The sequence below is a fragment of the Schistocerca cancellata genome, chromosome 8 (assembly GCF_023864275.1).
Source record: "Schistocerca cancellata isolate TAMUIC-IGC-003103 chromosome 8, iqSchCanc2.1, whole genome shotgun sequence".
Classification (NCBI taxonomy): domain Eukaryota; kingdom Metazoa; phylum Arthropoda; class Insecta; order Orthoptera; family Acrididae; genus Schistocerca; species Schistocerca cancellata.
This window is the reverse complement of record NC_064633.1, coordinates 351,931,701-351,958,451: the sequence shown is the minus strand read 5'-3', so window position 1 is coordinate 351,958,451 and position 26,751 is coordinate 351,931,701. Positions and strand designations below refer to the sequence as shown.

Sequence of the window (26,751 nt, the reverse complement as noted above, 5' to 3'; positions counted from 1 at the left end):
CCTATTATAGTCGATAACTCTTCGTCACTTACTACGAACTGAAAGAAAATCGGGAATCCAGTAGCGTAAGTGAGATGATATTCCGTAAGTAGGCAATGTCACTACAAGCCGCTTGTTTGGTACAGTGTCGAAAGGCTATTGCAAATCTAGAAATACGGAAAAATCTGAAATGCATTGTCAATAGGACTCAACACTTCGTGTGAGTAAAGAGCTAGTTGTGTTTCATAAGAATGCAGTTGTCTAGATCCAGGTTGACTGTGTGTCAATAGACAGTTCTCTTCGATGTAATTAATAACGTTCGAAACAATATTATATTCAAAAATCCTGCTGCATATCGACGTTAATGATGCGGGCCAGCAATTTAGTGAATTACTCCCACTACCTCTCTTGAATATTGTTTCAGCTGTGCAACTTCCCAGTCTTTGGGTACGGATCTTTCGTAGCGCAAGCGGTTGTATATGACGGTCATCTGTGGAGCTGTTGCATCAGCATGCTCTGAAAGGAACTTAATTGGTATACAGCCTGGACCGGAAGACTTGCTGTAAAGGTGGAAAGCGATAGAGAGCAAGCAGTGGAATGTTAGAGGCTGGACACTAGACGGGGGCTTCAGTGTAGCTACCTCCTCCGGCAGCACCCAGCCGGCGGGCGCGGCCACGAGTCCGGTCCCCAGCGCGGCGGCGCCGCCGCCCAGCGTGGCGGCCACTGCGGCGGCCGCTGCGGCGGCGTCGGCGTCGGCGTCAGCCGCGGGCTGTCGGGCGCCCGCGGGCGTGTAGACGGTGCGCAGGCCGCCCGGGTCCACCACCAGCACCCGCGCAGACCCCGCCGCCACCTGCCGCGGCTCCGAAGCGCCCGGCGTCGCGGGCAGCCGCGCCCTGCGCTCCAGCGTCTGCAACAGCCGACCGGGACGCGCCGTCAGCGCCGCCACTCCGTGCCGTCCGTAACTGCACTGCTACCTGTTCCGTTCATTGCTGACTATCTGGCTTCTTGCCCAGCGATGCCCAAACATGTTGACTCCACTCACACCCCCAAAGCCACTAAAGTGCGCGTCATTTATGTTGGCGGCCGAGTTTAGGTTCGTTCTGCGCATCTGACGTCACAAAACACAGCCAGCCAATGAACAGAGAACGACGTTGCCAGAGCTCGACTGCAGTGCAGAGCACAGACGAGTGTCTTCAGTTTTAGAAACGTTCAGTCATAAATAAAGTAACTGAACAAAAGCGATGTCTTGATAGCAGACTTTCTTTTATAGAAAGTTTGGAAAAAGCATTCTTTATACCAGTTGCTTCATATTCCATTAATTAATTAAACCAAACAATCAATAATACTCCTAATTCGGGCGATAGCAAGGGAAGGTGTTTGTATCAGTCCCACGAACCGCCTTTTTGGCAATGAAGAACAGCAGTAATTTTTTATTTCCTATTGTACTTCGACGAAGTGTGAGTAATTCATAGTCATACCAACAGTGTTTGTCAGTATTTTGCGTTACGTGTTAGAGTCCTCATGAAGTTATATTGTGAGACCCTCATGATGTTACACTGTGAGACAAGCTACGTTAGCGTAACGGTGAAGGTGTTAAGCTAATGAGCGAAGGGTTCTGAATTCAAACCTTGTACAGTGCTGAATATTTTCTTTATTTAAAAACAATATCGAAGCGTCTTACTTCACGAATTTTAATCGTTTGAATGCAATTTTTTTGAAATTTCTAGTGCTTTGTCTCTTCATTAACCCTTTCGCTGCTGCAGATAGGTGATCCCCGCATTCCGCGCTGTGCGCGATTTTGTCATCACTGCACTGCTCGCCTGTACAGACACATGGTGTTCCCACTGCTTTTACACACTTATCATTCGATTTAACAAAAACTGTTTGGCCCAAAAATTGGATTTTTACACATCTTCTTGACTGATACCTTCCCCCCACAAATGACTTCATTTTGTTTCTATGTTCAACGCAGTTATTGTGCAGCATTAAATGTAGTAAACCATTACACGAAATTTTGAAGAGTTTGTAGAGATAAAAGTCTGTAGCGTATAGTTTCCATATGGTCGATTTTAGTTGCCACAATGTTGAGGATGAAATGTGGACAAGATACCTAAATTTCATATAAAATCGAATGATAAGAGTGTCAAAGCAGTTGGAACACCATGTGTCTGCACAGGTGAGCAGTGCAGTGACAAAATCGCGCACAGCGCGGAATACGGGGAGCACGTATCTGTAGCAGTGAAAGGGTTAATGCGGCCGTGGTCGCTTTACTTCATAAACTGCGCTCTCCCCCCTAAACGTAAGCTTGCGAACTATGCTGTACTATGGCGCTGCTTCTCTTAGCGCGTGCGTGTGTAACTGGCAACGCAGCAATCTCCCGCGTCTGGGCGGGCATGCGCGAGCCACCAAGATAAAAGAATTGAACTATAGTAGAGAATACGGTGAATGTCATCGGGACTGTCACGGCTCCGACGCTTTCTTGAATATTTTCAGCGTCACTGTCTCCCTCGCTCATCTCAGAGGTGATATAACAGACCTCCTGAACTGGAAAACCATGAGTGTGTTAGAAGAGATTTCGCGAATTTGAACCGATCGTCGTAAACTGCACTCCACGACATTTCGACTGGACACCTGCGATTCGTCTTCGGGTGAGCCACGAAGACTATGGCTCATCTGAAGATGACTGGCAGGTGTCCAGTGCAAATATCTTCGAACATTTAATTTGCCTGGATAATTTTAAATTTCACATCGATGAGATTAATGCTGACATCCACAACAAAAAAGAATACATCGGCGGTGGACAGTCACAAGGTCGCCTGGTACCATTTCTCTATCATCTTCGACAACCGAGGACGTTCACTCTGGATTTGGACCAAAAATATTCATCAGAGAAGCACTCACGAGCTTGCTACAGAAGTTAGGATGAAACAGTGATACTTACATACTGTTCTTTGATCTTGAAAACTCATTCGACTGAACTGACTGAGGGAAACTCGAAGTGATCTTGAAAGATAGACAGTTACACTGTAAAGCTAGAAGAACACTATTAAACATACCTAAAATCGAAGTGTGGCGCACAAACTCTTTCAAAACATCTGAGGACAATGTTAGAAAATATGTAAGACATTATCACAATAGGTTTCAGGCAACGTTAGATATCTTTAGATACTATGGGCGGCATTTCGTGATCAAATCCTGATGCGTTGTCAACTAAACACAATAGGAGAAATCTGTTTAGTCGACAATGCATTAACATTTGTTCATCAAATGCCCCTCAAATCATCTGAATATGGCTATTTTAGGCAGAAACCTGCTGTGATACTGTCACAAAAAAGTGATTGTGTCAAAAATAAACGAAACTTCCTAATAATCGTGATTTTTTTCTGGAATTCCCATTCTCTCAATAACATTTACTGACGTTGAAAGCGTATGCAAAGTATAGTTTCTAAGAAATATGTACCTAAAATTAATAGTCGAAACTATTATAGTAAGCAACTAGAAATGAGAAATCACTTGACATCCAAATTTAGGGAAATAAAATATAAAGGTTCTAAAATTTTGCTTTTACTTACAGTAGACATCAGATGCTTCATGGAATTTGGAAAAAGACTGCAACAGCTAAGCGCTCTTTCAGTGAATAAGGAAATCTACCAGTGAACAAGTCGTTTAGTGTACAAAAGAGAAAACACTATACAAAATATTCAGCTGGAGTGGGCTCCTGTATCTCTCCGACAGCTGCACACTACTGACGGCTGACAGGAAGTGCTTCGAAGTGACGGAAATGTTGCTTTAGGGAAGACTAAAGAGGACCAGCTACACGGAAAGATAAGCCAATTATAATGTTTTGAAAGAGAACAATGAACAGCGAATCCTCATAACAACCATGCAAGAAAGGAAAAAAAGAACCTTTTAGGCCATTTATTGAACTATACGAGTAATAACTTTGTAATACTGATATTGGCACGACAGATATTGCCAAACAAATCCGTAGAGGTGCCAAGAAAGGAAATAGTTGAAGATCTGCTGGCAGCGACGAAGTGCCACAATTATCGAAAAATGAAGAGAACAACAAATAGCAGGGGAGAAGTGTTTCAGCGACAACGGACAGCCTTCAGATTTAGAAGATGGTCATGCCATTCTCTTCTAAGCTGCACAACCCCGACAACCATACCTATTGGTCAACTGTCATAAGAACTACTACTTTTTAGCGTTCTAACCTAAGCTAATCTCAAACACCAAGGATTTGTCCACTTTTGGCTTTTTATGTCACCGCTTCCTGTACCACCCGGATCCTAAAGTCGCTTTAGGCACCCTACCTTCACATTACTTTTTACAGATAATAAGCCGAATGTGTTGCAAATTGGGCTCACATTTCTTGATGCATTCTATAATTATGCTTACAGTCCAACGCACTGAATAATAAAACAGCTCCGGTGGGTATTTTCTGAGACCTCTCTAACACATTTGACATTGGAATCACAATATTCTCTTAGATAAATTGACGTTTTGTGGGACTGATGGTATAGCCAAACAATGGATAATGTCATATCCAACGAAAAGAATCCAGAAAGTTGTACTTAGCAATTCAAGTAATAGGATTGCAATCAGCCCAAGCATTTGCAAGCATACCTTGTATGTTCAGAAACATGACTGGCCTCCTGCGAGTGTTCTCACAATCAGTTTTAAAAAGACACAAGGTATTTAGTTCTGCATATCTACAGGTACTACACCAACGATAAGTATAACATACGGAGGAGAAATAATAAATAGGTTTGAAATTTAAAAATTCTTAGGGGTCCATATAAATGAGAATTTAAATTGGGTGAAACACAATTAGTAACTCTTAAAACAACTTAGTTCAGCTACATTTGGAATTAGAATAATTTTAAATCTTGGGGAGAGACATATTTTGCACATTTTCATTGAATAACGCCATATGTTATAATGTTTCGAGATAACTCATCTTTAAGAAAGAAAGTCTCCACCGCGCAAAAACGTGCTGTAAGAATAATATGTGGTACTCGCCACCTGTTGGGTGGGCATTCGGAGTACTGCTTCACAGTATATTTATTCCCTCATGAATTATGTTGTAAATAATCCACTACAGTTGAAAACAAACAATAAGGTACATAATTACAATACCACAAGGAAAAATGACTTTATTTAATATTAATGTTGTCCTTACAACAAAGAGGTGTGCACATTGCTGAAACAAAAAATTTTGATACGTTACCCATTAATGAAACGTCTGACTGAGAGCAAAGTAAAACCTGATAACAAACTGACAAAGTTTCTCTCTGACAACTCCTCCTACTCTGTAGGAAAAAAGGCATGTAATCGCATGTACAAATTAATTTGCAATGTGGATGTAAAACTGCTCGTTCCACATCATTACCGTCTACAGTGCAAAATGACCCATGGAACATTAACTGACAAACTCCCTTACCCCAACCCCTCTCCAGTTAACTCGTGTAATCCGAAAGACTGCTACACGTACCTTTGCCTTATACTGCCTTTTTCCAGATAATAAGGCATATGTGTCCCAAGATCGTGGAATTAATTGAACCTCTTCAACATTAAGTAGCAACACCTCAATAAACTATCGTAAAACTGGGAAATTTTGTGACTGATACATCAGTTTATGACAACAACGCGCTCCAGCTTTTTATTTTTAAGTATTATAATTCGGGTCTACATATAGTATACAGCTCTGCTGCCTTGCGTTCTTGGACATTCCTGTCGCTAGAGACGAAAGTTACAAGTAAGTGCATTACACTTGATTCCAAAGCCATTTCGTTTGGAGATGCAAAAACGTGTTCGTAGGTTTCTTCGAAACATCCTGCTATTGCCAATAACTTTGAAGAACTGACTAACTAAAGGTAAACCGATACAGATATGTTACTTGTCGGTCTTTCTGTGTCACAGTTAAATTTTACAAAAAAAATTCTTCAGCGATTAGATATTTCCGCAGGCCGGTGAAAGCACATATGCCCGAGAATCAAGTGTGACTACTGAAATTGTCATTGTAGAAAATAAGTCTCATTAATGAAATTAGGCACTTTTTTGGATGGTTTTGTAAAGAAGAGAAAGTGATATTTCGCAGGAAGCCATTGTTTCTGAATAAAACATGCAGTTGCTCAGAATATTGTGTTAAACATTTAATACACTCGTTTTTTCCTCTTATACCAATGAATTTGTACATAAGTGCCTAACAGTTTACAAAATAACCTGTGCTACAATATTAGTGTTGGGATCTGCTTTCTTTCTCATACAGTTCCACTGAACAGATGCGTAAGTATGGAAAACTTGTGTTTAATTATCTTGTTTAATGTAGTTCTGTCTATTCTTACGTTCTTATTTTGTTTCAGTTAGGATAGACCTATAATTATAAGGACTTTAGGAAAATTACAAAAATTTAAGTCACCAAACTGGCAAACTTTGTGACAAATGTTCTTCCGTGTGTGGATGAAATAACACAAAACTGCGTGCGTGAACCTGTAACAAAGCTATAACTGTGTATCATACAGAAATACTAGGTCACTTCATGTTTCCGACAGGTGAATTTAACTCTAATTTCTCTGTATTACATTTCAAGTCACTATGTCACCCTGAGCTAGGGAGGGGATAACTTTGTGGCAATCAATATTCAATGCGCCGAATACTTCATTGCTAATAAAAACTTTATTGCTATCAATATTAAATAATAAAGCAACAAAATATTCTTATACGCGGAAATTAAACGTCACAGTACGTATTTGCATCTGACTATGTTATAAAAGGTCTTGAAGCATCACCAAATAACCCAATTTTACGGTACTCTCATTAAATACAACCACAACGGGCATTTTATCAAAACGCAATACAGTTGTCTCAACGGGAGCGCCTCATTAGGCGGCCGATGTTTCTATCGGCATTATACATGTAACAGACTACCTAAATGCAACTGAATCTAGATCAAGACAAGCAACACTTAATCATGTTCTACCTGTAAGTCCTGTCATCCTCATTTCTGACCGTCTTTGTAAATTCACATTGTATTACTGTATGTCGCAAGGAAAACTGGTCCCGATTAGAGACTGCTCGCCTATCACGCATGAATTATTGCCCACCAAGAGCAGATACAACAAATAGGCAAACATGTAATAATTAAATAATGAAGAGAAATTGATAATACAAAACTTAGTCACAACAGTTTCGAAAAAATATGTGACAAATGGTGCGCGACAATGCGTAGTCTTGTACTCATAGCAAATTTTACGTGCAAAAGCCTGTTCAATTATTATACAGCCGCTCTACGACGGTTTCAGATCAGATGTTTAATTCATTCACTTCTGCTTGAGGTATTTAATTAGGCGTGACGCAGTAAAATTATTAGGCGACAATTCGGAAGCAAACATAACGAAACCTCAATTTTTTCACTTAAGCACATTTGTCTTCATGAACGCTTAAATATTATGTGTTTACACGATTCCAAAACAAAAAGGAACCTAACGTATTGTACGTACAGAACAGTAATGATGGGTTATAACAACAGCTCGATGTGGCAACCATTAACGATGTTACAGACATTGTACCTACGAAGCATGTTCTGGAAACCAGGCGCCTCTTCAGTTTCTAGCGCAGCTGCCAGAAATCGTGCCAGCTGATCCTGCTCCTGCACACATCATCCTGCCTACTGTATTGCGTACCAGAACAAACAACTCTGCAACTTTTCTCTTTCCCTCTGCAGACGTGGACGCCTTACACATCTTAATTAAAACGTTGTAGAACGGAAACTATAAGGTTTCCGAACATGGGTTGCAATTAAAAATATAATGTATTCATTCTCCTCTACAAGTCCTAGAAGTTTGTAACGGGAATTTCCGAACACCTTGTAAATAAAATAGTACTGGGGAGAGAGGGGCATGTTGCAGCAGGGGAAATTGCAACATCTGCATTTTTTCGCGAAGTATCCTATCAGGTGCTGCCATCGTGTGGGGGAACTTTCAACTGCGTGTTATCCTCACTGAGATGGTCAGAGTCTGCGCGAGAAGACCTTTTTCTTTGTGTTCTCTTTCTTTGATCAAAATTGTCAGTGGTGAGTAACAGTTTACAGTTTCAAAAACGTTGTGTAAAAATAACACGTTCGGTGACAAACATTAGATTTCACAACACATAAATGGTTACATTTGTAGTTTAACAATGTAATAACTGATTTTAGGTTAAAGTCACTGACGGGGTATTTACTTGTGATTTATGTGGCGGAGCCAAGCGGGGCATATTGCAACACAGTGTTTCAACTTACCCCACTCTTGGTTAGGTCGAATTTTTATGACTGCTGGATAATGTAATGATTTTATTTTACTTGTTCTTGTATTTTACGTTTATTCAGTCTAAATTTTTATATTCAAGTAAAGAAAATGCGTCATTAAAAACGCAACATAGAAAAAGGTAGGACACGTTTAGACGTAACGCAGAGAACAGTCACTTTGGTTCTGGAAAATGGAGGAAAGAGCGACTGTTCTGTTAGAAAAAGGGCAAAACAATTTAATATTAGCGGCTGTACCCTATGTCGTTTCATCAAAAAGTAAAAGGAGACAGACGGAAATTACTTGTGGGTACTTTAAACACATGAAAGTGTTTCCAAAATGGTTCAAATGGCTCTGAGCACTATGGGACTTAACTTCTGAGGTCATCAGTCCCCTAGAACTTAGAACTACTTAAACCTAACTAACGTAAGGACATCACACACATCCATGCCCGAGGCAGGATTCGAACATGCGACCGTAGTGGTCGCGCGGTTCCAGAATGTAGCGCCTAGAACCGCTCGGCCACCCGTGCCGGCAAAGTGTTTCCAGACAATCAGGAAAATATACTATATCTTGAGGTCCAGCGAAATTATGTTCGGGTTGACCAAAGACGAAGTTCGAAAACTGGAATATCTTTGTGCAGAATAGTTTAATATGAAAATGCCATCATCATGGGCATAAGGTCACAAAAGAAAATAGCTGGAGCCGACTGGCTTTCAGGATTTTTGGAGAGAAACACTGATCTCTCCATCAGACAACCTGAAAGCACAAGTCTGGGAAGTATAACACTATCTGTAGGAAAAAGGTCAGGGAGATTTTCCAAAAATTACGAGTTGTGTACCCTCGGTACACTCTTTCCCCTTCCAAAACTTGAATAGGGATGGAAATATAAATGCCGTGTGGCTAGAGCCACCCGTTGGGTAGACCGTTCGCCTGGTGCAAGTCTTTCGAATTGACGCCACTTGTGTGTCGATGGGAATGAAATGATGATGATAAGGACAACACAACACCCAGTCCCTGAGCGGAGGAATTCTCTGACCCAGCCGGGAGTCGAACCCGGCCGTTAATATGACAATCCGTCGCGCTGACCACTCAGTAACCAGGGGCGGACGGAACATGGATGAAAAGGGTGTAACTACAGAGTTGAAGCCAAACGGAATAATTGTACACAAAGTTGTAAAACTGCTGAACGGGGAGAATCGGTATCAGCAGCAGCTGCTATATGTGCACGGGGGACACTCATTCCACCCATGATTATTTTTCCAAGAAAAACTTTTAACGATCGTATTATCGGTGACGGGCCCTTTGGATGCACTGGTGCTGCCACAGGTTCTGGATGGATGGTGGAGCAATCTTTTGCAGCATTTCTCAACATTTTATTAGGCAAACCAGACCAGCAAAAGAAGCTCCAATGTTACTTATAATCCGTCTCGATTTCAAATTTTTTTTTACTCATATGACCGGTTTCAGATCATCCAGAACCATCTTCAGATCTGATATTTCGGTTACAGGAGTAACCCGTCCAAATCTAGCAACTTTCACATGCTACGTCACATAAAATTGGCGTAGCATGTGAAAGTTGCTGGATTTGGACGGGTTACTCCTGTAACCGAAATATCAGATCTGAAGATGGTCCTGGATGAACCGAAACCGGTCATATGAAAAAACAAAATTTTGCAATCAAGACGGATTATAAGTAACATTCTAAAATCACTGATTGCTGCTATCCTATCAGAAATTATGTCTGTTTTTTAAAAGAAGCTCCTGCCCCATTACGTGTGTGCAGACTGTGGACACAATTAAGACACTTCTCTCATGTCAGGTATTACTCTTATCTGTAAAATTATGGTATGTTGGAACATGCCCCGTTGGTGGCGCAAATTAAAACTTTATCAACCTTTTCTCTATTCTTTATTGTAGCCATTCTAACGGTATAATTCTACAATTAATTAGAGATTTCTATGTGCAAAAGTGTGTAGTTTGTCACTACAATTTTCGACAGTATGTAATAAAAAAGAATAAAACTCAATAACTGTTATTTGTTGGAACCTTCCCCTTCCCCCTCCCCCCTACCAATTGTTACTGCTGAAATAGCTTTGATATACTATTTAATGTAACAGTAAGTATGCCAACACTGTAAATTGTAAAGGTACTTGTTTGACGTAAGAAACGGCATAGAGACTTCAGGAAGTAGACAGATGACAGATGATAGAGAGAGAGGGACTGGCGACTGACTGACCTGGGTGACCTGTGCCCAGCGGGCGGTGTCGTTGGGGCGCCACATGACGACGTAGACGAGCCGGCCTGCGTCGGCGTCGGCGCCCGCCCCCGCTCCTGCGCCCGCCCCTGCGCGCGGCGGCCGCGGCCAGCGCAGCTCGACGCCCAGCACCACTAGCAGGTCGGCCGCGCTCGTCTCGCGCACCGGCTGCAGCTGGCGCTGCTGCTGCGGCGACGCCCGGAACTCCGCGAAGAAGCGGCACGCCGCCCGGCAGCCCGGGAACTGCTCCACCGGCAACACACAGCACTTCCGTATACACCCTCCCCGGCTTCTTGTACAATAAACTACACTCCTGGAAATTGAAATAAGAACACCGTGAATTCATTGTCCCAGGAAGGGGAAACTTTATTGACACATTCCTGGGGTCAGATACATCACATGATCACACTGACAGAACCACAGGCACATATACACAGGCAACAGAGCATGCACAATGTCGGCACTAGTACAGTGTATATCCACCTTTCGCAGCAATGCAGGCTGCTATTCTCCCGTGGAGACGATCGTAGAGATGCTGGATGTAGTCCTGTGGAACGGCTTGCCATGCCATTTCCACCTGGCGCCTCAGTTGGACCAGCGTTCGTGCTGGACGTGCAGACCGCGTGAGACGACGCTTCATCCAGTCCCAAACATGCTCAATGGGGGACAGATCCGGAGATCTTGCTGGCCAGGGTAGTTGACTTACACCTTCTAGAGCACGTTGGGTGGCACGGAATACATGCGGACGAGCATTGTCCTGTTGGAACAGCAAGTTCCCTTGCCGGTCTAGGAATGGTAGAACGATGGGTTCGATGACGGTTTGGATGTACCGTGCACTATTCAGTGTCCCCTCGACGATCACCAGTGGTGTACGGCCAGTGTAGGAGATCGCTCCCCACACCATGATGCCGGGTGTTGGCCCTGTGTGCCTCGGTCGTATGCAGTCCTGATTGTGGCACTCACCTGCACGGCGCCAAACACGCATACGACCATCATTGGCACCAAGGCAGAAACGACTCTCATCGCTGAAGACGACACCTCTCCATTCGTCCCTCCATTCACGCCTGTCGCGACACCACTGGAGGCGGGCTGCACGATGTTGGGGCTTGAGCGGAAGACGGCCTAACGGTGTGCGGGACCGTAGCCCAGCTTCATGGAGACGGTTGCGAATGGTCCTCGCCGATACCCCAGGAGCAACAGTGTCCCTAATTTGCTGGGAAGTGGCGGTGCGGTCCCCTACGGCACTGCGTAGAATCCTACGGTCTTGGCGTGCATCCGTGCGTCGCTGCGGTCCGGTCCCAGGTCGACGGGCACGTGCACCTTCCGCCGACCACTGGCGACAACATCGATGTACTGTGGAGACCTCACGCCCCACGTGTTGAGCAATTCGGCGGTACGTCCACCCGGCCTCCCGCATGCCCACTATACGCCCTCGCTCAAAGTCCGTCAACTGCACATACGGTTCACGTCCACGCTGTCGCGGCATGCTACCAGTGTTAAAGACTGCGATGGAGCTCCGTATGCCACGGCAAACTGGCTGACACTGACGGCGGCGGTGCACAAATGCTGCGCAGCTAGCGCCATTCGACGGCCAACACCGCGGTTCCTGGTGTGTCCGCTGTGCCGTGCGTGTGATCATTGCTTGTACAGCCCTCTCGCAGTGTCCGGAGCAAGTATGGTGGGTCTGACACACCGGTGTCAATGTGTTCTTTTTTCCATTTCCAGAAGTGTATGTCCAAGCAAAAACACAGTCACTGATGTCACGGCATTCTTACACTTACGTGACAAAACTCATGTGATACCTCGTAGTATCGTGACCAGCTTAATGCAGCAACTCAACGTGTCATGGAACGTTGCAAGTAACCTGCAGAAATACTGAGCCATGCTGCCTGTATAGCCGTCCATAAATGCGAAAGTGCTGCCGGTGGAATATTTTTTGCAAGAACTGGCCTCTCGATTATGTCCTACCAATGTTCGATAGGATTCATTTTGGGCGATCTGTGTGGCCAAATCATTCGCTCTGATTGCCCAGAACGTCATTCAAACCAATTACACTACTGCCCATTAAAATCACTACAGCACGAAGATGACGTGCTACACACGCGAAATTTAACTGAAAGGAAGAAGATGCTGTCATATGCAAATGATTAGGTTTTCACAGCATTCAGACGGTGGCGACACCTACAACGTGCTGACATGAGGAACGTTTCTCTCATACACAAAAAGCAGTTGACCGTGTTGTCTGGCGAAACGTTGTTGTGATGCCTCGTGTAAGGAGGATTTGATAAAGGTTGCATTGTAGCCTATCGCGATTGCGGTTTATCGTATAGCGACAATTCTGCTCGCGTTGGTCGAGATCCAATGATTGTTAGCAGAATATGGAATCGGTGCGTTCAGGACGGTAATACGGAAAGCCGTGCTGGATCCCAACGGCCTCGTATCACTAGCAGTCGAGATGACAGGCATCTTATCCACATGGCTGTACCGGATCGTGCAGCCGCGTCTCGATCCCTGAGTCAGCATAAGGGGACGTTTGCAAGACAACAACCATCTGCACGAACAGTTCGACGACGTTTGGAGCAGCATGGTTGATGTTACCCTTGACGCTGCATCACAGACAGGAGCGCCTGCGATGGTGTATTCAACGACGAACCTGGGTGCACGGATGGCAAAATGTCATTTTTTCGGACGAATCCAGGATCTGTTTACAGCATCATGATGGTCGCATCCTATTTGGTGACATCGCGGGTAACGCACATGGGAAGTGTGTATTCGTCATCGCCATACTGGCGTATCACCCGGCGTGATGGTATGGGGTGCCATTGGTTACACGTCTCGGTCACCTCTTGTCCCTCATTCGATCCCTGCGAAACCCTACATTTCAGCAAGATAATTCACGACCGCATGTTGCAAGTCCTGTACGGGCCTTTCCGGATACACAAAATGTGCGACTGCTGCTTTAGCCAGCACATTCTTCAGATTTCTCACCAATTGAAAACGTCTGTTCATTGGTGGCCGAGCAACTGGCTCGTCACAATACGCCAGTCATTACTCTTGATGAACTGTAGTATCGTGTTGAAGCTGCATGGGCAGCTGTACCTCTACACGCCATCCAAGCTCAGTTGGACTCAAGGCCCAGGCGTATCAAGGCCATTATTAAGGCCAGAGGGGGTTTTTCTGGATACTGATTTACTCAGGATCAATGTACCCAAATTGCGTGAAACTGTAATCACATATCAGTTCTAGTATGATATATTTGTCCAATGAATACTCATTTATCATCTGCATTTCTTCTTGGTGTTGTAATTATAATGACCAGTAGTGTAGGAACAGTTGTGCATTGTCATCCATAAAAATTAGATATTTGTTGAGGAATATAAATGACACTAAATCGCTCCAGGTAGTCGAAGATAACAATTTCCAGTGAATGGGCGGTTCAGTTAGACCAGGGGACGCAGTCCATATGCAAAAACAGCTGGCATTATTATGGAGCCACCACGAGCTTACACTGTGTCTAGGTCCATTGTTTCGTGGGTTCTGTGCCACGTTCGGTCGTCAACTCTTACCAACTGGAATGAGGACTAATGTGACCTGGCCCTGGATTTCCAATAGTCTACTGTCCCATCGATATGGTCGCGACGCCGGGAGAGGCGCTGCAGACCCATTAACGCCAAATTTCGTCGCACTGTCCAAATACATACGTTCTTGGTACGTTCCACATTGATTTCTGTGTTAATCTCAAGCAATGTTACTTGTCTGTTAGCACTGACAACGCTACGCAAATGGCGTTGGTCTCCGTCATCGAGTGAAGACCGTCGGCCGCTGTGCTGTACGTCATGAGATCTAAAATTGGGTATTGTCGGCACGCTCTTGACAGTATGATCACGAATTATTGAGTTCGCTAATGATTGCCAAAAAGGAATGTCACTTACACCTAGCTCCACTTATCATTCGGCGTTCCAAGTTTGATAAATCTCGTCCTCATCCATTACCACGTCGGAAACCGTTTCACATAAATCACATGAGTACAAATCACAGCTCCTTCTACTCATTGCTCTTAACACTGATCAGCCGAAACATTATGACCACTGCCCACCGCGACGTTCGATGACGCCTTGGGGACGTTGCGGGTACATGACACGCTAACAAAAGGATGTAAGCAGAGCAGACACGGAAGGAATATCACCCTAGCGAAGATATAGGGTAGCAAATGAAGAAATCCATTGAGACAAGCAACTTTGACAAAGGACAGATCATTACTACGCAGAGCCTGTGAACAAATATCTGTAAAACGGCGAAGCTGATCGAATTTTCACATATTGTTGTCGTGAGCATCTACGGAAAGAGGTAGAAGAACAGTCGAACTACCACTAGGCCCTAAATAGTTGGACGTCCACGACTCTTCACAGAACGTGGAGTTCGGTAACTGGTCTGCTCTGTAAACTAGGGTAGATGGTGATCTGTACCATCCCTACCGAAAGAGCACAACGCTGGTGCACGCAGAAGTGTTTCGGAGCACACCGTTCATGGTACATTGTTGAACATGGAGCTCCGTAGCAGACCACCCCTACGTGGTGACATTTTGGCCCAACGATATTGTCAATTACGATTGCAGTGGGCACGGAACCATCAGGATTCGACGGTCCATCATTGAAAACGTGTTGGCTCTTCGAGTAATCACAGTTTGGCTACATTGGGTCGACGGTCTTCTCCACAAACGCCGTCATCGAGGTGAACGGCGGCTCGAAACGTGCAGCGCGCCACGGACGCGGGCTAGTGGGAGCGGTGTTGTGCTACGGCAGACGTTCTCCTGTGCCTGCACGGGACTTGTGGCAGTAATCGAAGACAAACTGAAAGCTGCGAACCACCTCTATCCCTACACACGTGATGTCTTCCCCGACGGCGATGTAATACACTCCCGGAAATTGAAATAAGAACACGGTGAATTCATTGTCCCAGGAAGGGGAAACTTTATTGACACATTCCTGGGGTCAGATACATCACATTATCACACTGACAGAACCACAGGCACATAGACACAGGCAACAGAGCATGCACAATGTCGGCACTAGTACAGTGTATATCCACCTTTCGCAGCAATGCAGGCTGCTATTCTCCCATGGAGACGATCGTAGAGATGCTGGATGTAGTCCTGTGGAACGGCTTGCCATGCCATTTCCACCTGGCGCCTCAGTTGGACCAGCGTTCGTGCTGGACGTGCAGACCGCGTGAGACGACGCTTCATCCAGTCCCAAACATGCTCAATGGGGGACAGATCCGGAGATCTTGCTGGCCAGGGTAGTTGACTTACACCTTCCAGAGCACGTTGGGTGGCACGGGATACAGGCGGACGTGCATTGTCCTGTTGGAACAGCAAGTTCCGTTGCCGGTCTAGGAATGGTAGAACGACGGGTTCGATGACGGTTTGGATGTACCGTGCACTATTCAGTGTCCCCTCGACGATCACCAGTGGTGTACGGCCAGTGTAGGAGATCGCTCCCCACACCATGATGCCGGGTGTTGGCCCTGTGTGCCTCGGTCGTATGCAGTCCTGATTGTGGCGCTCACCTGCACGGCGTCAAACACGCATACGACCATCATTGGCACCAAGGCAGAAGCGACTCTCATCGCTGAAGACGGCCTAACGGTGTGCGGGACCGTAGCCCAGCTTCATGGAGACGGTTGCGAATGGTCCTCGCCGATACCCCAGGAGCAACAGTGTCCCTAATTTGCTGGGAAGTGGCGGTGCGGTCCCCTACGGCACTGCGTAGGATCCTACGGTCTTGGCGTGCATCCGTGCGTCGCTGCGGTCCGGTCCCAGGTCGACGGGCACGTGCACCTTCCGCCGACCACTGGCGACAACATCGATGTACTGTGGAGACCTCACGCCCCACGTGTTGAGCAATTCGGCGGTACGTCCACCCGGCCTCCCGCATGCCCACTATACGCCCTCGCTCAAAGTCCGTCAACTGCACATACGGTTCACGTCCACGCTGTCGCGGCATGCTACCAGTGTTAAAGACTGCGATGGAGCTCCGTATGCCACGGCAAACTGGCTGACACTGACGGCGGCGGTGCACAAATGCTGCGTAGCTAGCGCCATTCGACGGCCAACACCGCGGTTCCTGGTGTGTCCGCTGTGCCGTGCGTGTGATCATTGCTTGTACAGCCCTCTCTCAGTGTCCGGAGCAAGTATGGTGGGTCTGACACACCGGTGTCAATGTGTTCTTTTTTCCATTTCCAGGAGTGTAGTTCAGCAGTACAGTTCTCCGTGTTTCGAAGCCAGACCCGTGTTACAGTGCTTAGAGGAGCATTAGCGCGAACTCACGTTGATGTCTCGGGGACCAAATTCGCTTGATGTTAATCCTGTGAAACCCATTTGCGTAGTTATCGGGCGCCATCACCGCGTACGCAAATCAACGGCCGGTTATTTATGCGAAATACAGGACCTGTGCGTAGACATCTAATGCCACGTACCTCCAAAAACCTGCTTAGAAACTGTCGGATCCCTGATACGCAGAATCAGTGATGTATTTCGTTCAAAAGATGGGCAAACAAGTTATTGAGCACGTCGTCATAATGTTTCGGCTCATCAATATATACCTTGCGTACGGGATACTGCCTTCATCTGCACATGTGCATACCTCTAGCCAGTGATTTCTGTCACCTCAGTGTATATTAATAATATTAATAATTCTGGTTCGCCACACAAATACAGATACACTTAAGTGAAAATAAGAACCTCATCGAGCAAGCTTAAAAGCAGGCCTGAAAATTCATTAACATGTGGCAGAAACAATGATTAACCAACACATAAAAAAAGTACGAATTAACAGTCCATCTTATGTCTTATCACCCTAGCGAAGATATAGGGTAGCAAATGAAGAAATCCATTGGGACAAGCAACTTTGACAAAGGACAGATTATTACTACGCAGAGCCTGTGAGCGAATATCTGTAAAACGGCGAAGCTTATCGAATTTTCACATGTTGTTGTCGTGAGCATCTACGGAAAGAGGTAGAAGAACAGTCGAGCTACCACTAGGCCCTAAATAGTTGGACGTCCACGACTCTTCACAGAACGTGGAGTTCGGTAACTGGTCTGCTCTGTAAACTAGGGTAGATGGTGATCTGTACCATCTCGAAAGAGCACAACGCTGGTGCACGCAGAAGTGTTTCGGAGCAGGCCGTTCATGGTACATTGTTGAACATGGAGCTCCGTAGCAGACCACACCTACTACTTACTATATATAACATCCTATTATCTGAAACTTCCTGGCAGATTAAAACTGTGTGCCCGACCGAGACTCGAACTCGGGATCTTTGCCTTTCGCGGGCAATTGGTAGAGCACTTGCCCGCGAAAGGCAAAGGTCCCGAGTTCGAGTCTCGGTCGGGCACACAGTTTTAATCTGCCAAGAAGTTTCATATCAGCGCACACTCCGCTGCAGAGTGAAAATCTCATTCTGGAAACATCCCCCAGGCTGTGGCTAAGCCATGTCTCCGCAATATCCTTTCTTTCAGGAGTGCTAGTTCTGCAAGGTTCGCAGGAGAGCTTCTGTAAAGTTTGGAAGGTAGGAGACGAGATACTGGCAGAAGTAAAGTTGTGAGGACCGGGCGTGAGTCGTGCTTCGGTAGCTCATATGGTAGAGCACTTGCCCGCGAAAGGCAAAGGTCCCGAGTTCGAGCCTCGGTCGGGCACACAGTTTTAATCTGCCAGGAAGTTTCATATCAGCGCACACTCCGCTGCAGAGTGAAAATCTCATTCTGGAAACATCCCCCAGGCTGTGGCTAAGCCATGTCTCCGCAATATCCTTTCTTTCAGGAGTGCTAGTTCCTCAAGGTTCGCAGGAGAGCTTCTGTAAAGTTTGGAAGGTAGGAGACGAGATACTGGCAGAAGTAAAGTTGTGAGGACCGGGCGTGAGTCGTGCTTCGCTAGCTCATATGGTAGAGCACTTGCCCGCGAAAGGCAAAGGTCCCGAGTTCGAGTCTCGGTCGGGCACACAGTTTTAATCTGCCAGGAAGTTTCATATCAGCGCACACTCCGCTGCAGAGTGAAAATCTCATTCTGGATCCTATTATCTGCTTACATGGTTCGTGATGTTTAATTACATCGTGTCTATTGGACATCTACCCTTTCCATCGTTCGCACGGTGTACGCAGTTTCATCAGTAAAAGTGTGGTGCAGGCAGGTATAAGATACTTACGCATGACGTCTTCTCAGAACACATGCTGCTCCAGATCGACCAATTGGCGTGCAACATCTCGCAGTTTTGCCAGCACTGAAACAGAAAAGACAGAATACTGTAACTCGCAGATACTTCATAGGGTTTAAATAGAGGTTTTTTATTAGCCTGCTCATGTTATTTATCTTATAGCTCATATACCGGCAATTAACATCTGTAACTACTGAAATAAATAAATATCGTAACACACACACATTTGCCGCCATTGCTCCTGTTCACTAAGTGAATATACACTCAACCTGAAGAGTAAAGAAAAGTAAATTTACAATCTATTACACTGAGTGAATATACACTCAACCTGAAGAGTAAAGAAAGGCAAATTTACAATCTGCCTGTTCGAATGGGATGCTCTTTGACCATGCATAAGCCATTTGCCCCTTACACAACGTCCCTGGAAAACAGAAATAAAGATTGCAATACATGTTTTTGTGGCTAATCTCCACTTCTGCGGAGCTGACATTTTGAAAAACTTTACCCCCTTCAAAAAAATCCCAATAAGACGTTTTACAAACCCCAAAGCACCTCTGTGAAACAGTCTCAGGGATAGCTTTTAGCACGCTCCATTACCTTCCCCGTCTATTTCGAGCGTGTGCTCTGTCCATAATGGCCTTGATGTCGACAGGGCGTTAAACGCTAATATTCCTTCTTTCATCTTCTGTTTTGTACTTGACAGCACTTGTCTAGCTTTTTTCGATCGTGGCCATCTAGAAAACTTCCGTTAGCACGCCTCAGCCATTGTTTCATCACTTGTTACGACACGTTTCACTAATTATGTTGGTTAGGTGTATAAGTTCGTGGCATTTTTGAGTAAGGATAATAAACATGACACAGTCAAGTCTTTTAAATATCTGGGCATAACGCTGCAAAGCGATATGAAGTGGAACGAGCATTTGGAAACTGTGGTAGAGAAGGCGAACGGTCGACTTCGGTTTATTGAGAGAATTTTAGGAAAGAGTGGTTCACCTGTAAACGAGACCGCATATAGTGTAAGTAGCCTGTTTATATATTTGTATGTTGGCAGCACAATAGACTGGATTAATGTCACTGACTGCGCTCTGCGCCCTCGCTAAGAGACTCTGTGGCAGGTCGGTCTCGCAGTTAGACGTTAATAGTGAACAGTGTAGGAGGTTAGCAGCGTTAGCGCGAACGGACGGTTTGGACGAGTGTCCTTCATGGAGATGTAGTATTGGTTGGACATGGGTTGTAAAATGATGATGGATGTATTTGCTAATGTTTGGGAAATTGAATTATTGACGATTATATAATTTTTGGAACTGGATGTCAAATGATTAAGGTAAAACCTGTTAAATACATTGTTTGCTCTGCAACAAAATCTTTTCTTTGCTAACCACATGCCTTTAGTAGTTAGAGCCTATAGTAGTTAGAATCTTATTATTTAGCTGGCAGTAGTTGCTGCTTGCTGTATTTGCTGTATTCGTGTCATGAAGATTTTGCTGTGAGGTAAGTGAGTCATGAAAAAGTGTAGGTTATTGTTAGAATTTCTTGTAATTCAGGGCCATTCGTTTATGTTTAGTATCTGCGGTCAGATTGCTTTGCGCTTCTATACTGTGGGTCATAAATGAATAGGATAAGTTTGAGTTGTATTTGTCAGGGAAAATTCTGTAGGTCAGTGTTGAAATGATAAAAACAAGTAAAGAAACAGTACGTTCAGTTCACCCAGCAGTTCAAGAAGGTTCAGTTGCATTTAGAAGTTTAAGTAAAAACTCAGAAGTTTCACCAACTCAGTACTCAATTTAGGTATAAACGTAGAACTTTCAATAGAACCTATTCTTGAGTACTGCTCAAGTGTTTGGGATTCGTAACTGTTCGAATTGAAGGAAGACACCGAAGCAATCCATAGGCGTTCTGTTGGATTTTTTAGCAATGGGTTCCAACAACACGTAAGGGTTTCAGAGATGCTTCGGGAACTCAAGTGGGAATCCCTGGACGATAGGCGACTTTCTTTTCGAGAAACACTATCGAAAAAATTTAGACAACCAGCATTTGAAACTGATTGCCCAACGATGCTATTGCCGCCAACATACATTGTGCGTAAGGACCACGGAGGTAAGATACGAGAAATTAGGGATCATACGGAGGTTTACAGACAGTCGTTTTTGCCTCACTCTATTTGCGCGTAGAACAGGATAGGAAATGACAGGTAGTGGTGCAGGGTACCTTCCGCCACGCACCGTACGGTGGCTTGCGAAGTATCTATGCAGATGTAGATGTACAAACACGACAGTTACACCGAAAAGAGACTTTTGTCATCAATAATACATTTTCCTTCACTATTTACAACACTGGGGTAGTTCTTCCATTCCGCGACTGCAGAAATCACACGTGAGAAGAGACAGAGAAAGTATATGAGGATACGGAACGAGTAATTCAGTATATAAAGAGAGATGAAAGCTCAGGGACTGGAATCCGGTTGTAGGGAAGGGGTAGAAGAAAGGGCTGCTGGAGAATATGAGCTTGGTTGTAGGAATAAGGCAAGAGGAAGACTAATTGAGTTCTGCAGTAAATATCAGCTAGTAACAGCGAATACTCTGTTCAGTAATCACAAGAGGAGGAGATGTACTTCGAAAACCCCGGGAGATACGGCAATATTACATTTTGATTAGGGCCTACCTCATAGTCAGGCAGAGGTTTCGAAATCAAATATTGGATTTTAAGGCGTACTCAGGCGCAAACCATAATTTAGCAATGATGAATAGTAGACTACTCAGGAAGAAACAATGAATAAAAAAAGGTGGGATACGGTCGTACTAACGAATGAAGAGACAGAAGTTCTCTAAGGCTATAGACACTGCTATATTGAATAGTTCAGAAGGCAGTTCAGTTGAAGAGGAACAGACATCCCTAAAAAGAGCAATCACACAAGTTGGAAAGAAAAGCATAGGCACAATGAAGGTAATGCGAAGAAACCACGGATAATACTTTAGAAGAAGTACTTCAGTTGTTCGACGAAAGACGGAAGTACAAAAATGTTCAGAAAAACTCAGCAACACACAAACAAAATTCAGTTACGAATGAAATAAACGGGAAGTGCAGGGAAGCTAAGTATATATAGCAGCATCAAAAATGTGAAGAAATCGAAAAAGACTTGACTGTCGAAAGGACTGACTCAGCATAGAGACAACTTAAAGCAACCTGTGATGAAATTACAAACAAGGTTGGTATCATTAAGAGCACAAGACCTCTACGAGGAGCCTGATGACACGATAGAAGTAATTCGATACGTAATACATAGAGGATCCAGCATAAGAGACAGAGTTTGAGAAGAGTTCTGATTAAATACGGTAGAAGGCATAGATACATTTCCTTCGAACATTCTAAAATACGTCTGTGAAGCGGCAGCCAAAAGAATTCTGAAACTGCATACCTCTACGAGGGGGAGGACTTGTCTGATGAAGTGACAGAAGAAGAAAAAGGAGTCCTTAGGGAATAGGGGAATCTGCATTTGAATTTAAAAAGCTTTGGAGGACTTCAGAAGGGACGAGTATACTACATCGGATTTTCTACAATCGATGGCGTAAGTGAAAGAAAACGGCTTTTCATGTTAGTGTGTAGAATGTATGAGACCGGCGGCATACCATCTGACTTTCGGGAAAAAAAGGCCTTCCATGCAAAACCGAAGATTTGGCTTTATGAAAGGTAAAGGCAACAGAGAGGCAGTTGTGACGTTGTAGCTGATAATGGAAACAAGCTGAAGAAAGACAAAGACAGGTCCACAGGACTTGTCGACCTGAAAAAAACGTTGGACAATGTCAAATAGTAAAGAGATATTCGAAATTAGGGGAAAAGTATTGGTAACATTTAGGGAAAAACGGCTAGTATATAATTTTTACAAGAACCAAGAGTGGGCAATAACAGTGGGAGACCAAGAACGTAGGTCTCGAACTAAAAACTGTGTAAGACGGGGATGTAGTGAATCGTCCCTAGTCTTCAGTGTGTACATCGATGAAGCAATGATAAAAATAAAAGAAAGGTTCAAGAGTTCAGTTCAAATTCAAGGTGGAAGAATATCAATGATAAGATTCGCTGATGATTTCGCTATACTTAGTGAAAGTAGAGAAGAATTACAGGGTATGTTGACTGGAATGAACAGCCAAATGGGTACAGAATATGGGTTCACAGTAAATTGAAGAAAGACGAAAGTAACGAGAAGTAGCAGAAAAGAGAATAACTTAAGAATTGGGGATCACGAAGTAGATGAAGTCAGGGAATTCTACTACCTAGGCAGCAAAGTAACCCATAATGGACGGAGCAAGAAGGATATAAAAAAAAGACAGAGTAACACTGGCACAAAGGCATTCTTGAACAAGACAAAATCTACTAGAATCAAACATATACCTTAATTTGAAGAACAAATTTTTGAGGATGTACGTTTGGAGCACAGCTTTGTTTGAATGTGAAACATGGACTTTCCGAAAAGAAGAGAAGCGAAGCATTTGAGATGTAGTGCTACAGAACATTGTTGGAAATTAGGTGGTCTAATAAGGTAAGGAATGAGGAAGTTCTCGGCAGAATGGGAGGTTAAAGAAATATATTGTACACTGACAAGAAGAAGGGACAGGGTGATAGGATATCTATTAAGGCGTCAGGGAATAACTTCCACGGTACTAGAGGGGGCTGTAGAGGATAAAAACTGTAGAGGAAGGCGAACATTGGAGTACATCCAGAAGATAGTTGATGACTATGCTAGATTCAGATGAAAATGTTGACATAGAAGAGAAATTCGTGGCGCGCCGAGTCAAACCAGTCAGAAGACTGATGAACGAAAAGAAAAAGATCGTGTGTATGTGCTTCCGCTACCGGACTTAATAAACAGAACTGAAGCAGTTGAGGCAACAATTACTCCAGATACACTGATTAGGATTTGGGAAGAACTCGCCTATCGACTCGATGTGTGCCGTGTGATAAATCATTTTACTAAAGTTTGAAGCTTCTCTTTTCGTTTTCCGTGTTTGCGATTTAAAAACTGGGTTGTTTTGGAAATCAGCCTTATGCAAAAACAATTAGTTTATTTTTATATTTCCCCAGACATGTTTCGACACAAATGTGTCATCTTCTGTGGGTAAAATTTTTATTTCGGTAAAGTAAAATATCACATTTGTAATGATTTAACTGCTGTAGGCCTAAGAAATACAATATATGCATTTTGCTCCGTTTTGTTTGGACACTCACCTTAACATTACAACGCTAATTGAACTGTATTATTATACATCGATTTTAGTGCTCTTTTAATCGTTTCTTTTTGACAGCATGTCATCTGCAAACTAGCCACGAAGAAACTTATTGGATATTTGTGGAGAGCTGTTTCGAGGGTAGAGCTTATGTACGTTTCTGTACTCACATTTTCCGTCCTGTTTCGTTTCCCTGATTGGTGTCTCAATCAGCTACTATTTAGAGCATTGCTTTCACTCAGTTTTTCATAAATTTCCATTCACTACTTCACCTCACATACTCTTACACAAAATGTGGCGAAATGTGATCTGAGATACTTCTGACAATACACTCAGTGAGAAGTCTCATCTTCTTGTCGTTGCTCACATGCTCATCGTTGGTCTTGTGTTTGTTATGACGCTGATTTTGAATGTGTGTGTGTGTGTGTGTGTGTGAGAGAGAGAGAGAGAGAGAGAGAGAGAGAGAGAGAGAAAGAGAGAGAGAGAGAGAGAGAGAGGTTTTTTTTGTGTTTTGTTGCACAGTGTCCTGTTTTCATTCAGGATTCTCTTTCCCTGTATTATTGCGTTTTGTATGTGGTAGTTCTCCTCTGATAAGGACTGTTGCTTTCTCTGAGGATCTTAAGATCAGTCTCTATGTTTTTTGGGTGGGGGTTTTCTTGTATTAGATGGTCTGCAAAAGTGGAGCGTGTACTATCACTTCTTAGGGCTCTGAGGTGTTCGGAGTACCTCGTTTTGAAATTTCTGCATGTTTGGCTTATGCAGACCGAATGGCACGAATTGCAAGTTAACAGATATATTACAGCTGTGGAGAATTTGTCTACACAGGTGTTCTTAGATCTTAAATTCTTCTGTACTGTTTATTTGTGCGGAATGATATTTGTAGCCCTTGTTTCTCAGTATGTTTCCCACCCTGTGTACGTTATTGCTACTGTATGTTCGTGTGTGCCATGCTGTATATTCTGTAGGGTGTTCCTGGTATCCTGTGTTTGTCTGGAGTTTATGTTCTTCGTTCTCTGTTGCGGCTGGTGACTTGTTGATGGTTTGTTTTCTTTTAATTTTTTTTTTTAAATTTTGTTGTTCAGTCCGTTTATCATTTGTGTGTTGTACCCATTCTCTCTGGCTATTTGGTGGATTGTATTTTGTTCCTTTGCGTAGCTGAGTTTCTCTGTTGAGCCTGTGTAGCATGTGCCTGAAAATTGAGAGTTTGTTTGCTTGTGGGTGGTTGGAGTTGATGTGAATGGTTGTACTTGTAACTGTAGGTTTCCCGAAAATTCCAAAATTATGTTTGTTGTGTCTAAGAAATTAAGCCTCATTTCCTCATCTGTCTCAATGGTGAATTTTATTTTTCATAAATGGTGCTCACATTGAACAGGTGTAAGAAAAACTATGAGTTCTTTCATTAGATGCACTATTTATTATTGTAAGCTGAATGTAATAAATGCTACAAAGCCTTGAAACCACAATGTTGATATTGAAACACCCGCTATTTTTTGGAACGATATTAATTTCGCACTCACTGGTGTAATATTTAACTAGGAAAAGGTACTACGTGACCACCGGACACTTTCCCGTGAGACTCAAACCGAATCGGGAATGCAGTGGGTCCGAGAGGTATTCAGAGGGCTGCGAGGCGAGCGCTTCCGCCCACGTGGGGTGGCAACGGGTCAGCAGATAACGCTACGCCAGCAGGCAGCTCACAACAGAACAGCGTGACCCAACATCTGAGAGGAGGCCGACCGATTCCCTCGAGAGTAAGACGGCCGAGCCGCCTGGCTGCCCTGCGGTCGGAGGGCAGAGCTGTGGCTGGCGGCTGGGGAGGTCGCCAACCCCCGCGGCGCCCGCATGCTGGGGGTAGGGTGTGCGCGCTGCGGCCCCAAGGAGTGCAATAGCCGTGGGAATTCCTCTGTTGGCCTAGCGGTACGGCCTACACCTGCCACTCTAAACTATGTTTACAGATCTCACAGCGGCTAATGATACTGTTTGGAGGCAAGGGATAATATTCTAACTCTTACGGATATACCGTGTCTTAAAATCGGCAATCTCATCATCTCTGTGTTAAGCAGTAGCTATGTTAAGCGATAAAATCTTCCACGTTCTAATGAGAAATTAGATGAACCGCCTAATGAAGTTTAGTAGTAATCATAGCTAGCACCTATTCTGTTTTCCCTGTACACAGTGTGTTCCTCGAGGAACTCTTTCATTTATTTATTTACTTATTCGAACAACCTTTTTGGAGGGTATGATAAATCAGCTGTCGTTTTGCTCCTTTGTGTTTCTTTTTGTTGCTCCCAGATTTATATTTCATTCTTCGAGAGTGTGGTTCCTTTTCTTCCTGGGTCCACTTTCTTCCTCTTGCAGACCTATTTTTTCCTGAAACTCTGTATGTTGGGATGAAAGTATTTTGTTATTTATTATGTTCATTCTAATTCCAATGTTACTCATATCTTTGACAATTTTGGTGACGCATGTGGGCTTTTATTTGTAGCCCTTTAGGAAGTTTAATCTCTGCTTGGTTAGTGTGTTACTACCCATTCGGCATACGCGTCCATAAAATAATAGTCTTCTTTTCCCTGTAACATCAATTAGCTTTTCCATTTTCAACTAGAGCTCTCTGTTTGCTCTTCATTTGTATTCAATATTACTATTACCTCCAGGTCAAAGTATTTACCTTTGAATTGTCCTTTAAGGTTTTTCCAGTTGTTCAAGATCCCCTAATCACTACATACAGTGTTCCAGCTCTCACCACTGTTTGATAGTGTTTTACTTTTGTGTTCCAGAATAAAGCCCGTCTTTTC

At 44.0% G+C, this 26,751-nt stretch overlaps 1 protein-coding gene across 1 annotated transcript in view; it reads right to left on the bottom strand.

The window, feature by feature from the left end:
- Positions 1–26,751, bottom strand: part of LOC126095578 (uncharacterized) — a 277,083-nt gene that overhangs the window by 44,892 nt on the left and 205,440 nt on the right. The window contains exons 3-6 of the mRNA XM_049910354.1: positions 18,729–18,803; positions 10,618–10,767; positions 746–886; positions 620–694 (exon numbers count right to left, since the gene is read on the bottom strand). Coding sequence (XP_049766311.1) covers positions 620–694; positions 746–886; positions 10,618–10,767; positions 18,729–18,803 — 441 coding nt within the window. The remainder of the gene's footprint in view (positions 1–619; positions 695–745; positions 887–10,617; positions 10,768–18,728; positions 18,804–26,751) is intronic.